Here is a 14,062-nt window from a genome sequence, read left to right as displayed (position 1 = left end):
CATATTATTGGGTCACGTTATCATATGTTACACTCACTACCTATAAACTCCTATACATTATACCAAGTTTATCGCCTTAAATTACTGACAACTGGTTAGTATTGAATGAAACATCAGCACAGGTCATACGTAAATGTTTAAAAAAGTTAAAAGAATTTCTAGTCTATGTAAACAGGTAAACACACCCCACATTACACTAACATACACCTCCCCTCCCTGGCAAAATATTTACGTCTAATTTCGATACAATTCGTGGGAAACTGTACGTAGTGTTGATACCGGCGGGCAAACACCCTGTGGGACGAGACGAGCGGTGACAGGAGGCGAACACTACAACACCCCCTGCTCCTTGTCGTGGTGGGTCAATAGCTATTCATTGATATTCACTTATACAAACAGCTTGGTCATTATATTCGGGATTCGTAATGATTGAAAGATACCAGGGGGGAGAGGAGGGGGAGGTAAGAAGAAAGGGGAAAGAGGGCAGTGAGTGACAATGAGAGGGTTGAAGTGAAGGAGGGAGGGAGGGAGGGAGGGAGGGGGAAAGGAACGGAGGGAAGGAAGAAAAGAGCGTGTAGCGTCGGAGGGAAGAAAGGAGGAAGGAAAGGAGGAGGGCATGTGAACTTGTAGCGAGAGAGGAAGTGTGTGTGTGTGTGTGGCGAGAGGAAGGATAGAGGGAGGAAGGCATGCAAGCGTGTAGCGAGGGAGGGAGGAAGAGTATGTACTATATGTAGCGGAGGGATGGAGGGAGGAGGGCATGTGAACGTGTAGCGAGAGAGGGAGGTGTGTGTGTGTATGTGTGTGTAGCAAGAGGAAGGATGGAGGGAGGAGGGCGTGTGCGTGTAGCGAGGGAAGGGTGTGTGTATGTAGTGAGAGGGTGGATGGAGGGAGGAGGGCATGTGAACGTGTAGCGAGAGAGGGAGGGTGTGTGTGTGTGTGTGTGTGTTGTGTGTAGCGAGAGGAAGGATGGAGGGAGGAGGGCATGCAAGCGTGTAGCGAAGGAGGGTGAGGAGGCGTGAGAGTAGCAGGTGGAGGGCCAAGCTGGGTCAGGGGATCAGTGTTGTACGGCACGTCGGTGAGAGAGGCTGTGGACGCTCCCACTTCGGCGCGCTTGACTTACTCCGGGAGACGTGTGTGTGTGAAACTTTTGCGATTACTCGTGTTTCTCGCGCTCTTGGTTGACAGTATCGGTAGATGTCGTGATAAATAATATTGTGTTCTGTGTAGAAAATGCATGTACGGTGATTTAATTACTTGCTTGTGAAATAAACTATAGTGAATTTGTGACCTCAAGTCCTGACCCGAACTGCTGTCGGATTTGAGATTTTACGGAAAAACCCACTTATAATTATTTTTTAAACATATATGTGAAGATTAACATTAATAAAGGTTATTTGACGGTTTAATGAGATAAAACTTATTAGTGACATACTCGTGTGGTCAGTATGATACGTGGACACGGGTAATAGCCTTGTTGTGGACATGCCAGTGAGAGAGGAGACTTTGACACGGGGGCGGGGCCACGTAGTCAACATGTTGGTGTTGCTGTGTGTGTATGTCACTTGTGTTATCATTACTCAACCAGGTGAGTTTCTGTCTGTCTGAGTAGTATTTTAATGGTCACGGGTTATTCTGGTCAGTGGCTGTGGCACCTGAGATACGTATCAATGTAATGAAACACATTAAATTCTTAAAAAAAAAAAAATGTATATATTCCTTGATGCTGTTTATTTCATTGAATCCTTTGTTGTCAGTTTGTCGCATTTATTTCTTACCTGTCGTATTGTGTCATGTCGTAAAAATTTGAGTATATATATATATATATATATATATATATATATATATATATATATATATATAAACTTTGACAACAGAGCAGAGATGCCAGAGTTTATGAGTACAGCTCCAATATCTATCATTCCTAAAATAACATATACTGAACTGTACTCTCTTTTCAAGTAAGACATTACTAATGAAAAGTTTTGGAGTAAAACATGTCACTACGTAGGTATCCTTGTGATTCAGAAGGTAATATAATATACACTGTACTGTACAGTCTCTTTACCTCCTATTTATTGTTCATCACAAACTCCTTCACCTACAAACATAACTGGTGATACTGACGTCACTTGGTAATGTTTTTTTTCGATGTACACTTTTTAAAATAATTTATCTTTCTATAATAACGATCACATATAATGTATATCAGTCAGCTCGAACACACAGGTCACTAACACCTTGATCATGGTCATAGCACTATAATGAACAATATCCCATAAAGCAGCAACCCCAAACACAAAGTTGACTGTGTTCAAGTCAAGGTCGAGACAAAGTCAATGCAATGTAGTCTGCTGCGTGGGGTGCATCTGAATCTGGTAATGACACTCTACAACCAGACTATTCACTCATCTCCGCTCAAACACGCTTCTAACACCTTTATTTGGGTGTCTTTGGTTAAATCGGCTTAATGTTTACCATTATCTGTATACCTGCACTGTCTATGTACACACGACGAACCATAGGAGCTTGCAGGAGAAATTTACTGCATAATCAGCCATGTCACCATTACACGTATACTCCCTCATATACTTGTAATTTATAAACATGACGGACCTTAACCATATTTATGTTACTAAAAATACTGTTATTAATGTGTGTGTGTGTGTGTGTGTGTGTGTGTGTGTGTGTGTACTTCAAACGTACATGGGTGTGTATGAAGTGTATGCACATCTGTGTGTGTATAAATGTGTCTGAATACATGTGCATGTGTAAATATGTGTTTACGTTTATGTGAAACTTGTGTGCTTATGTGTACATATGTATCAAATATAAATATGTGTGTGTGTGTGTGTGTGTGTGTGTGTGTAAGCATAAGCTTTGTGAGCATGAGCTTGTGTGTGTGTTTGTGCGTACGCGTGTGTGTGTTTGCCTGATTGTCTGCTTGTGTGCTTGTGCGCTTGTGTGAATGAGCGTTTGTGTACGTGCATAAAGTTTGTGTGTGTGTGTGTGTGTGTGTGTGTGTGTGTGGCGGAGGAGAGGAGAGTGAGCCAGCCTCCCTCTACGGTACAGAGAGAAACACCTGTTGTGTGCGCGGCTCGAGGCAGCCGCCCTCACACACGCGGCACTCCTGCATATGCATCCCAAGAAGCAAGCGTGTGTGAGCTAAACTCTCATGAACGAATGTATGTAACCGGAAAGTGCATACACGCGTGAATGCACACACACACATAGGGGGTATGCATTTACACACACACACACACACACACACACACACGGTTCTATAATGCTCAGGTCAAAAAGATATAATTTGATTTAAGCTCATAAAGTATGGATGTTATTCCTGTCTGGTTCGTTGAAACTCAGTCGGGTATACTGCATCATATCCCCAACACAACACAACACAACACAGCACAACACAGCACAACACACAACACAGCACAACACAACACAGCACAACACAACACAGCACAACACAGCACAACACAACACACACAACACAACACAACACACAGCACAACACAGCACAACACAGCACAACACAGCACAACACACAACACAACACAGCACAACACAGCACAACACAACCCGTCTGTCCTATTAGCGCATCACACATCCAGTCAACATAATGAACAATGACCATCAATACACGTGACATATAATAACATCATGTCAGGTGTTGAAGGTGTACTCATAAGTGGTATAGGACTCGATATGTGTGAAGAATTCGCTTGGAAGGATTCACCACGGGTACAGGACTCAGTAGTAGTGAAGGATACGCCTGGCAGGACAAGTTTCCTCCAACATTTTCCTGGGAAGAGCACCACCAGAGGCGCCATTTGTCTTGTCAGCCACTTTTGAATATATTCCCTGTCATCTTGGGAATGAAGTATAAGATCTGTGATTTTAATGCAGAAATATTACCATCCAGAGGGAATTACCAAGTTGGTATCGCAGCAGTGATGTATAGGCCACGTAGTCACTGCCCCGGGCCACACCATGTAACGATAGTGATGTATAGGCCACGCAGTCACTGCCGCGGGCCACACCATGTAACGACTAACGACAGTGCTGACATATAGTGCACGTAGTCACTGCCCCGGGCCACACCATATAATGGCAGTGATGTAGAGGCCACATAGTCACTGTCGCGCGCCACATCATGTAACGACAGTGATGTATAAGGCACGAAGTCACTGCTCCGAGCCACACAGTGTAACGACAGAGCTGTAACAGTGACGGCATCTGGCACACGATTCCCTTATTTAAAAATGTTATCAAGACTGAAATAATCTTAGTAGTTGAGATGAAAAAGATGGTAAAATATATACTTAGACGATTGGGAGGGATTGTATTGCTAGTAAATAGATCTAGAAGCAGAGCAATGGACGAATACATACAGTAGGTGTGAGGGTGAGGGAGGTGAGGCGAGAGGAAGGCGAGGCAGGTGAAGTAAGTGAGGAGGGTAAGGGAGGTGAGGAGGATGAGAGGAAGACGAAGATATTAGAGTGAAGGTTGAGGGAGGGTGAAGGGTGAGAGTGAGGAGGGTGAGAGGAAGACGAATATAATAGGATGAAGGATGAGGGAGGGTGAAGGGTGAGAAGAATGGGAGGAAAACGAATATAATAGGATGAAAGGTGATGAGGGTGAAAGAGGTGCTGGGGTTCTGTAAGGGGACGTTTACAACCCTTTCTGTTCTGCTGTAGAGAGACGCGACATGACAGTACAGATGACACACGGTGGTAAACGTGACACCTACAAGACGAAGGGAGTGGAGAGAATTTCGACAACATAATTAACTGTCAGAAATCAATACAAAAGTTTGAATAGTATAAAAAAGTAACAAAAATAAATAATTGTGCCAGAATTGACATAAATATATATAAAAGGCAGTATTGTGTAGAAAAAAAATGACAAAAAGTTTATAAAATTGTGTCAGGATTTACCTCGAGAATAAAAAAAAAGTATTAAAAAAACTACAATAAAACAAGTCGGGAATAATACCGAAAAAAAATTGAAGTTTTGTGTTAGGTGTAACTTCAAAGTATATTGTATAAGGAAAAATTACAATATTCTGTGTCACTGAGAAATGATTAAATACTAAATGCTATGTACAAAAAGCTTCGAGGCAGAACCAACATGGGAACAGGAAAAAAATAAATAAAAATAATAATAATAATAATATGTGAGAGGAAGGCGTGAGAGGGAGGGATGAGAGTAGTGTGAGAGGGAGGGGTGAGAGTAGTGTGAGAGGGAGGGGTGAGAGTAGTGTGAGAGGGAGGGGTGAGAGTACGTGTGAGAGGAGCTACAGCACTACTAAAGAGAATATATGTCTTTCTGAGAGAGAGAGAGAGAGAGACGACATGTGTGTGTGTATGCACGTGAGTAAACACCCGTGCATGTGTCAGTACGTGTGTGTGTGTGTGTGTGGGTGTGTGTGTGTGTGTGTGGCGTAGAGTATATGGTTGAGTGAGCGGCTATGGGTACTGACCTGGACACTTGAGCCAAGATCATGCACGGGCCAACACGCTCAGTAAAGGGGAACAGCGTATCAGGTACAGGTGTATGGGATAGATGGTTTTGACGCCTGGGACCGAACCTAACCTAACTTAGCCAAACCTAACCTAACCTAACCAAACCTAAACTAAACTAACCTAACCTAACCTAACCTAACCTAACCAAACCTAACTAAACCTAGCTAAACCAAACAACGTAACCTTACCTAATCTTACAAAACCTGACCTAACCTAACCTAACCTATCCAAACTTTTAACTGAGTTACAGTAATAAATCAACACTCAACAACTATGATCAATATCGGTCACACACACACAGGGACTCGTGCATAGGGCAATGTGTACTAGGGAAGGAAGTGAGGGAGGGGGAAAACAGGGGGAAGGATGTAAGGAGGAACAGAGATGGAGGAAGGAAAAAGGGAACATAAGAACATAAGAAAAGAAGGAGTCTGCCATAGGCCGGTAGGCCTGTGCATGGCAGCTCCTGTCGAGAGTTACTACCACACTCTATCATCCATGAATCTTTCTAGCATCCTTTTAAAACTTTCCAGAGTTCCCGCACTTACTACAAAGTTGCTAAGCTTGTTCCACTCGTCCACCACCCTATTTGTGAACCAGTTTCTTCCTATCTCCCTCCTAAACTTATCCAACTTGAATCCTTTGCTCCGAGTCCTATCCTGCTCGGATATTATAAGAATTTTATCTATATCCCCTTTATTGATTCCTTTCACCCACTTAAATACTTCTATCATATCTCCTCGCACTGTTCGTCTCTCTAGGGAATGCAAGTTTAGTTTCTTTAATCTATCTTAATAGGGAAGGTTTCTAGTGAGGGAAGAAGGGACAGAAGAAGAGGGAAGGAGAAGAAGAGAGTCTATAAGAATAACTTAACATTCATTTCACACAACACAAAACAGAAATTCAACCACACTTTCTCCTCATAGTGATTTCCTGCCCTCTCTCTCTCTCTCTCTCTCTCTCTCTCTCTCTCTCTCTCTTTTCATTTTTCACTTCTGTACTGTATCCGTTTATGAATATAAGAGTTGTGAAATACCTATACACTGACACACAAAGCAAACAAAACCATTGCCTCTATACACTATACAGACTAAAGTGTATTTTCCTTATACTTTTTTATTATCAACAGCAAAGAATTGGTTGTCATACGATACATACATACATACATACTGTACATACATACATACATACATACATACACAAACCTATTTCATCTCCTGCACAAAATAAACGCAACAATTTTACTTTTCTATTCATTAAATTTATATCTGAGATTTTCTTCTTAAAAATGTCAAGAAACTTTGGCTTGATTTCTTTGCCATTACGATATTTGTGTTGTGAGAGAGAGAGAGAGAGAGAGAGAGAGAGAGAGACCAGGATTCCCAGCCGGACGCTATAACTTTCAAGTGATATCCCACAGTATTTTACATCATCCCTTGTAAACTGCGGTTTTTATTTCGTCTTGGTTCCCGCTGACTCCTCCCTCCCTCCCTCCTTCCTCCCTCCTTCCATTCCCTCCCTTCCTCTCTCCCTCCCTCCCTCCTTCCTCCCTCCCTCCCTCCCTCGTATCGTCTCTGAGAGGAAAATCATACAAACGGTCAACTTATGGTCCTTGAATTTATATTTAGTGTGTGTGCGTGTGCGTGCGTGTGTGTGTGTGTGTGTGTGTGTGTGTGTGTGTGTGTGTGTGTGAGAGATTTTGGGAGGGGGGTAGGAGAAAGGACAGAGCCAGGTAGGGTGCGAATTCCTATTATAAAGTCGTTGGTATTTTTTCTCTTAAAATCTCTTTGAGGATTACGGATTAAGTTATCGTCCTCAAGATGATGGGAAGGGTTAGGTTAGGTTCGGTTCGGTTATATTATGACAAGGTAGGTTAGGTTAGGTTAGGTTAGGTTAGGTTAGGTTAGGTTATAGGTTGGTTAGGTTAGGTTAGGTTAGGTTAGGTTAGGTTATATGTTGGTTATATTGTAAAGCATGAAGGGTTATGTTACGACCAATCAGAGCGTGGCTGACAGTGATCACACACATACATACCCCCCTACACACATCCACAATTCATAGGCTCGATCATTCTATTTCAATTTACGTAAACAAAAAATGAACAATTGGGAAGACAGATTGAAAAAGCTGCAATATGAAGGACCAAATGAAACAATAATAAAGAATTAAATTGAACGGAAGCAGAGCGGGTTATGGCTGGCCCACTGAGGGTGATACAGTTCTTGCGTGCGTGTGTGTGTGTGTGTGTGTGAGTGTGGGTGGGTCTGTGTGTGTGTGTGTGTGTAGCGTCCATAGCTTGATTAATTCACCCTAAGATACAACAACACTTATCTTGAACTTAATACGATGATATAATGATAATAATTCAATAAATAAATAGTGATAATAAGTACGGTAAACATTCTTCAAGAACTACACTTATTATAATTCTGAAACGTGGGGAGGAAGAAGAAGAAAAACAACAACAACAACAACACTCTCAGTCGGGTTAGAAAAGACAGACATTGAGCTAACTAACGCAGCCCCTGTAAAATATATACGGTATATATCAAATAAATATATACAATTCCTTTTTCTTTTTGGTTTATTTGGAAGGTAAATATTCACGAGTTAACAAAAAAATCCAATCAAGTGACTGGCAAACTTCTACCTCGTCCTATCTGCTCCCACAATGCACCAGCCGCATAAACAAACATTCACGTAAACATGTGACGTCATGGCGGCTCAGGGTAAAGCTTCACAATTCGCCGCAAAAAAAAAAGAAAAAGAAAAGAGTAAAAAAAATGGAATTTGATTGGAAAAATGGACTCTCCAGTGGTTATCAATGAGCCGCGTTGAGGAGGAAGTAAAAAAAATAAAAAAAAATAAAAAAAACCGCGCCAGGATATACTGTATATGAAAACGAACGCTCCTGGATTGCGGTACGGGATTTCGGCGTTCTTGTTATACAAATCCGGTTTGATTGTTGGGCGGATTTACGATGCGCTACACTGGAGGACGTGACAATACAACCCGCGACCTGGAGATTAAACGCTGGTGATGATACATTCACCGTCCCTGACGATGTATCTAAAGCTGCTGACGATGTATTTAATGCTGCTGACGCTGTATTTAAAGCTGCTGACGCTGTATTTAATGCTGCTGACGCTGTATTTAAAGCTACTGACAATGCATTTAATGCTAGCGATGTATTTAAAGCTGATGATGTATTTAACGCTGCTGACGATGTATTTGCTGCTGCTGACGATGTATTTAATGCTGCTGACGCTGTATTTAATGCTGCTGACGCTGTATTTAATGCTGCTGACGCTGTATTTAAAGCTACTGACAATGCATTTAATGCTAGCGATGTATTTAAAGCTGATGATGTATTTAACGCTGCTGACGATGTATTTGCTGCTGCTGACGATGTATTTCAAGCTGATGAATATGTATATGATACCGCTGCCAATGTATTTAATGCTGCTGACGATGTATTTAATGCTGGCAATGTGTGTGTTGCAGCAAACGAAACATATTTAACCCAACTGACGATAGATTAAAAACAGCTGATGATATAATTAACATAACACTGAGTTTCCCTAGAATGAACCCGAGACGCTTTGAACCCCCAGAATAAGCCCAGGATCCTTTGAACTCTTGCATAATGAATCCCGGATGATTTGGAACCCAATACTAAACCCGAGACGCGGTTCCCATGTAGCTGCTGTTTAGAAGGCAAGACAGCGAATTGATGAACATACTACAGCAACACGGCAGTAATCATGCGGGGGCGCTGGGGGGCTCAAGGCAATTGAAGACCTGGGACTAAGTGATTTGGTTGACATCCAATCCATTACAGACGATTAGACGCGATTGTGTCTCGCTCTTGGTAGTCTGGAGGTTCGGTGGTAGTCTGGAGGTTTGGAGGTATTGTGGAGGTCCGTAGATAATCTGGAGACAAAGTACATGTCAGGCTGCATGACAGAAGGACAAGGCTGCATGACGGAAGGCCGCGGGGGTATTAATCTTTCTGGACGACACACACTCGTACTGTCACCCTCATCATCATGCACTCCAGGAGTTATACTGACAGAGACTATATTATTGAAATGACTGACAGACTGAGTAAATGACAAACTAACCGAATGAATGAAAGAACGAGAAAACTTTTTACTTTTTGCTTCCTAGCTCGGTCGGCGTTCCTCATTCGAACATTGGTGCCGAACGTATGATTTGATCGTTCAGTAACAATGACTTTCTTAGTTATATTTACAAGTTTAATCTATCATGCGAAATAAAATACATTTAATGATATTACAAAGTTATTCGAGTTATCATTATAGTTAAAGGGACAAATTAAAGAAGTTATAATTGTCCAGTACGATATCTTGGTCATCAATACTTGCCATCCCTGCCCTAAGACATCATTGTGGGTTTAGATATGATAAAAGTCGGGTGTAAAACCTAAACGTAACCGAATGCTCACTATAAAACTCTTCATTTATCACCTTATTGTTTACTATTGAAACTTTTAAAGGTGATGTGTGTTACGCAGGTGTTGTTACGTTACCGACTGTGTGTTATAAATCATACAGGTTATTGATTGATTCAGAATTTGTAAACATGTCGAGTTAAATTGTTACAACATTGATAGACTAAATCAGCTGAAGACACTCACACGCTTTCTCCAACCTGGCCAGATTTGATTTATCTAAACAATAAACAAATATGTAAATACAAGACTGTAAATAAAAAATAAACAATACAAAATGACAAATAAATCATTAAAACACAACAATAATTCTCTCTCTCTCTCTCTCTCTCTCCCCTCCCTCCCTCCCCTCTCTCTCTCCCTCCCACCCCTCCTCCTCCTCCCTCCTCTCTCTCCTCCACCACCCTCCCCTCCTCCCTCTCTCTCCCTCCCTCCCTCCCCTCCCTCCCTCCCTCCCTCCCTCCCCTCCTCCCTCCCCTCCCTCCCTCCCTCTCTCCCTCCCTCCCCCTCCCCCTCTCTCCCTCCCTCCCTCCCTCCCTCCCTCCCCTCCCCTCCCTCCCTCCCTCCCTCTCCCTCCCTCCCTCCCTCCCTCCCTCCCTCCCTCCCTCCTCCCTCCCCTCCTCCCTCTCTCCCTCCTCCCTCCCCTCCCTCCCCTCCCTCTCCCTCACCCTCCCCTCCCTCCCTCCCTCCTCCCCTCCCCCTCCCTCCCTCCCCTCCTCCCTCCCTCCCTCCTCCTCCTCCCCTCCCTCCCTCCCTCCCTCCCTCCCCCCTCTCTCCCCTCCCTCCCTCCCCTCTCTCCCTCCTCCCTCCCCTCCCCTCCTCCCTCCCCTCCCCTCCTCCCCCCCTCCCTCCCCTCCCTCCTCCCTCCCTCCTCCCTCCCTCCCTCCCTCCCTCCCCCTCCCTCCCTCCCTCCCTCCTCCCTCCCTCCCTCCCTCCCCTCCCTCCCTCCTCCCTCCCTCCCCCTCCCTCCCTCCCTCTCTCCCTCCCTCCCTCCTCCCTCCCTCCTCCCCTCCCCTCCCTCCCTCCCCTCTCTCCCTCCCTCCCCTCCCTCCCTCCCTCCCCCTCTCTCTCTCCCTCTCTCTCCCTCCCCTCCCTCCCTCCCTCCCTTTCTCCCTCCCTCTCTCCCCTCTCTCTCTCCCTCCCTCCTCCCTCCCCTCCCTCCCCTCCCTCTCCCTCTCTCCCTCCCACCACCTCACTAAACAACACAACAGGGAGTCCCATGAGCCAGGCACCACAATACTCATAACAAGCCAACCAAGATGAAGGATAAATTAACACTAGAGGAGACAGTCAGTTTATTCACGAAGGAGAGTCAGTTTATTCATGTAAGGGAGTCAGTTTATTCACGTAAGGAGTCAGTTTATTCAGACGGAGAGTCAGTTTATTCATGTAAGGGGAGTCAGTTTATTCACGTAAGGAGAGTCAGTTTATTCATGTAAGGAGAGTCAGTTTATTCATGTAAGGGAGTCAGTTTATTCACGCAAGGAGAGTCAAGTTTATTCATGTACGGAGAGTCAGTTTATTCACGCAAGGAGAGTCGGTTTATTCATGTAAGGGAGTCAGTTTATTCACGTAAGGAGAGTCAGTTTATTCACGTAAGGACACCTCAGATTAAATGGTGCACAACTTATGAGACACCCTGTTATACCTGTGCTTCAACAACTAAGGACTTTAAGCAGGTATTGTTAGTAGATCCATACACGTGACAACAAGAGGAAAATAGTTCTTCCTTGTCTTTCTCTCTCTCTCTCTCTCTCTCTCTCTCTCTCTCTCTCTCTCACTTCTCCCCAACTCTCACTTCCTCCTCCCTCCTCATCCTCCCAAGCAGCTCCCCCCCTGACAGGCTGTCGTACGATGATGCTAGAGACGTGTATTGAACTCCGTCACCCGGCAGCGTGGGTGTTGAGAGAGAGAGAGAGAGAGAGAGAGAGAGAGAGAGAGAGAGAGAGAGAGAGAGAGAGAGAGACACCAACTCAACAGTGACAAGGTCGATGAGTTTTCCTTTATAACTAATTTAGAAGTTCCTCTGAATTACCATGACAACATATTAATGAAAATTAATTGAAATAGAAATGGAATAAAACATTTTCTGACATATTCTAAAAACACACAATGGAGACACAAAGAAACACAACAACACAATGATGGAGATCACAGGCACGGGAGGATCGCAGGCACGGGAGGATCACAGGACGGAGATCACAGGGCACGGGAGGATCACAGGGTACGGAGGATCACAGGTACGGAGGATCACAGGGTACGGAGGATCACAGGGTACGGGAGGATCACACGGTACAGGAGGATCACAGGGTACGGGAGGATCACAGGGTACGGAGGATCACACGGTACGGAGGATCACAGGGTACGGGAGGATCACAGGGTACGGAGGATCACAGGGTACGGAGGATCAGGTACGGAGGATCACAGGGTACGGGAGGATCACAGGGTACGGGAGGATCACAGGGCACGGAGGATCACAGGGTACGGGATGATCACAGGGTACGGAGGATCACAGGGTACGGGAGGATCACAGGGTACGGAGGATCACACGGTACGGAGGATCAAGGGTACGGAGGATCAAGGGTACGGATGATCACACGGTACGGGATGATCACAGGGTATGGGAGGATCACAGGGTACGGAGGATCACACGGCACGGAGGATCACGGGTACGGGAGGATCACAGGGTACGGAGGATCACACGGTACGGAGGATCACAGGGTAATGGGAGATCACACGGTACGGGAGGATCACACAGGGTACGGAGGATCACAGGGTACGGAGGATCACACGGTAATGGATGATCACAGGGTACGGAGGATCACAGGGTACGGGATGATCACACGGTACAGGATACTACAGGGAGGATCCAGGGTACGGAGGATCACACGGTACGGAGGATCACAGGGTACGGGAGGATCACAGGGGTGCAGAGGAGGATCACAGGGTACGAGAGGATCACACGGTACGGGAGGATCACACGGTACGGGAGGATCACAGGGTACGGAGGATCACAGGGTACGGGAGGATCACAGGGTACAGGAGGATCCGGGGTACAGGAGGATCTGGGGTACAGGAGGATCACAGGGTACAGGAGGATCACAGGGTGCAGGAGGATCTGGGGTACGGGAGGATCACAGGGTACAGGAGGATCACAGGGTACAGGAGGATCACAGGTACAGGAGGATCACAGGGTACAGGAGGATCACAGGGTACGGGAGGATCACAGGGCTGGGAGGATCACACGGTACAGGAGGATCACAGGGTACAGGAGGATCTGGGGTACAGGAGGATCACACGGTACGGAGGATCACAGGGTACAGGAGGATCTGGGGTACAGGATGATCACAGGGTGCAGGATCAGGGTCAGGAGGATCACAGGGTACGGGAGGATCGCAGGGTACGGGAGGATCACAGGGGCTGGGAGATCACAGGGTACAGGATGATCACAGGGTACGGGAGGATCACAGGGTACGGGAGGATCACAGGGTGCAGGAGGATCACAGGGTACAGGAGGATCACAGGGTACGGGAGGATCACAGGGTACAGGAGGATCACAGGGTACGGGAGGATCACAGGGTACGAGGAGGATCACAGGGTACAGGAGGATCACACGGTACGGGATGATCACAGGGTACAGGAGGATCACAGGGTACGGGAGGATCACAGGGTACGGGAGGATCACAGGGTACAGGATGATCACAGGGTACGGGAGGATCACAGGGTACGGGAGGATCACAGGGTACGGGAGGATCACACGGTACAGGATGATCACAGGGTACAGGAGGATCACAGGGTACGGGATGATCACACGGTACGGGATGATCACAGGGCTGGGAGGATCACAGGGTGGGAGGATCACACGGTACGGGAGGATCACAGGGTACGGGAGGATCACAGGGTACGGGAGGATCACACGGTACGGGATGATCACAGGGTACGGGAGGATCACACGGTGCGGAGGATCACACGGTACGGGAGGATCACAGGGTACAGGAGGATCACACGGTACAGGATGATCACAGGTACAGGAGGATCACAGGGTGCAGGATGATCA

The 14,062-nt window shown here is 45.8% G+C and overlaps 1 protein-coding gene across 1 annotated transcript in view; it reads left to right on the top strand.

The window, feature by feature from the left end:
• The first annotated feature begins 1,072 nt into the window (after positions 1–1,072).
• Positions 1,073–14,062, top strand: part of LOC121865751 — a 77,925-nt gene continuing 64,935 nt past the window's right edge. Inside the window, exon 1 of the mRNA XM_042365301.1 lies at positions 1,073–1,585. Coding sequence (XP_042221235.1) covers positions 1,483–1,585 — 103 coding nt within the window. The 5' untranslated portion in view covers positions 1,073–1,482. The remainder of the gene's footprint in view (positions 1,586–14,062) is intronic.

The sequence above is a fragment of the Homarus americanus genome, unplaced genomic scaffold, assembly GCF_018991925.1.
Source record: "Homarus americanus isolate GMGI-L3 unplaced genomic scaffold, GMGI_Hamer_2.0 scaffold2235, whole genome shotgun sequence".
Classification (NCBI taxonomy): Eukaryota; Metazoa; Arthropoda; class Malacostraca; order Decapoda; family Nephropidae; genus Homarus; species Homarus americanus.
The sequence above is the reverse complement of the archived record's forward strand: the minus strand, read 5'-3'. Positions and strand labels throughout refer to the sequence as shown.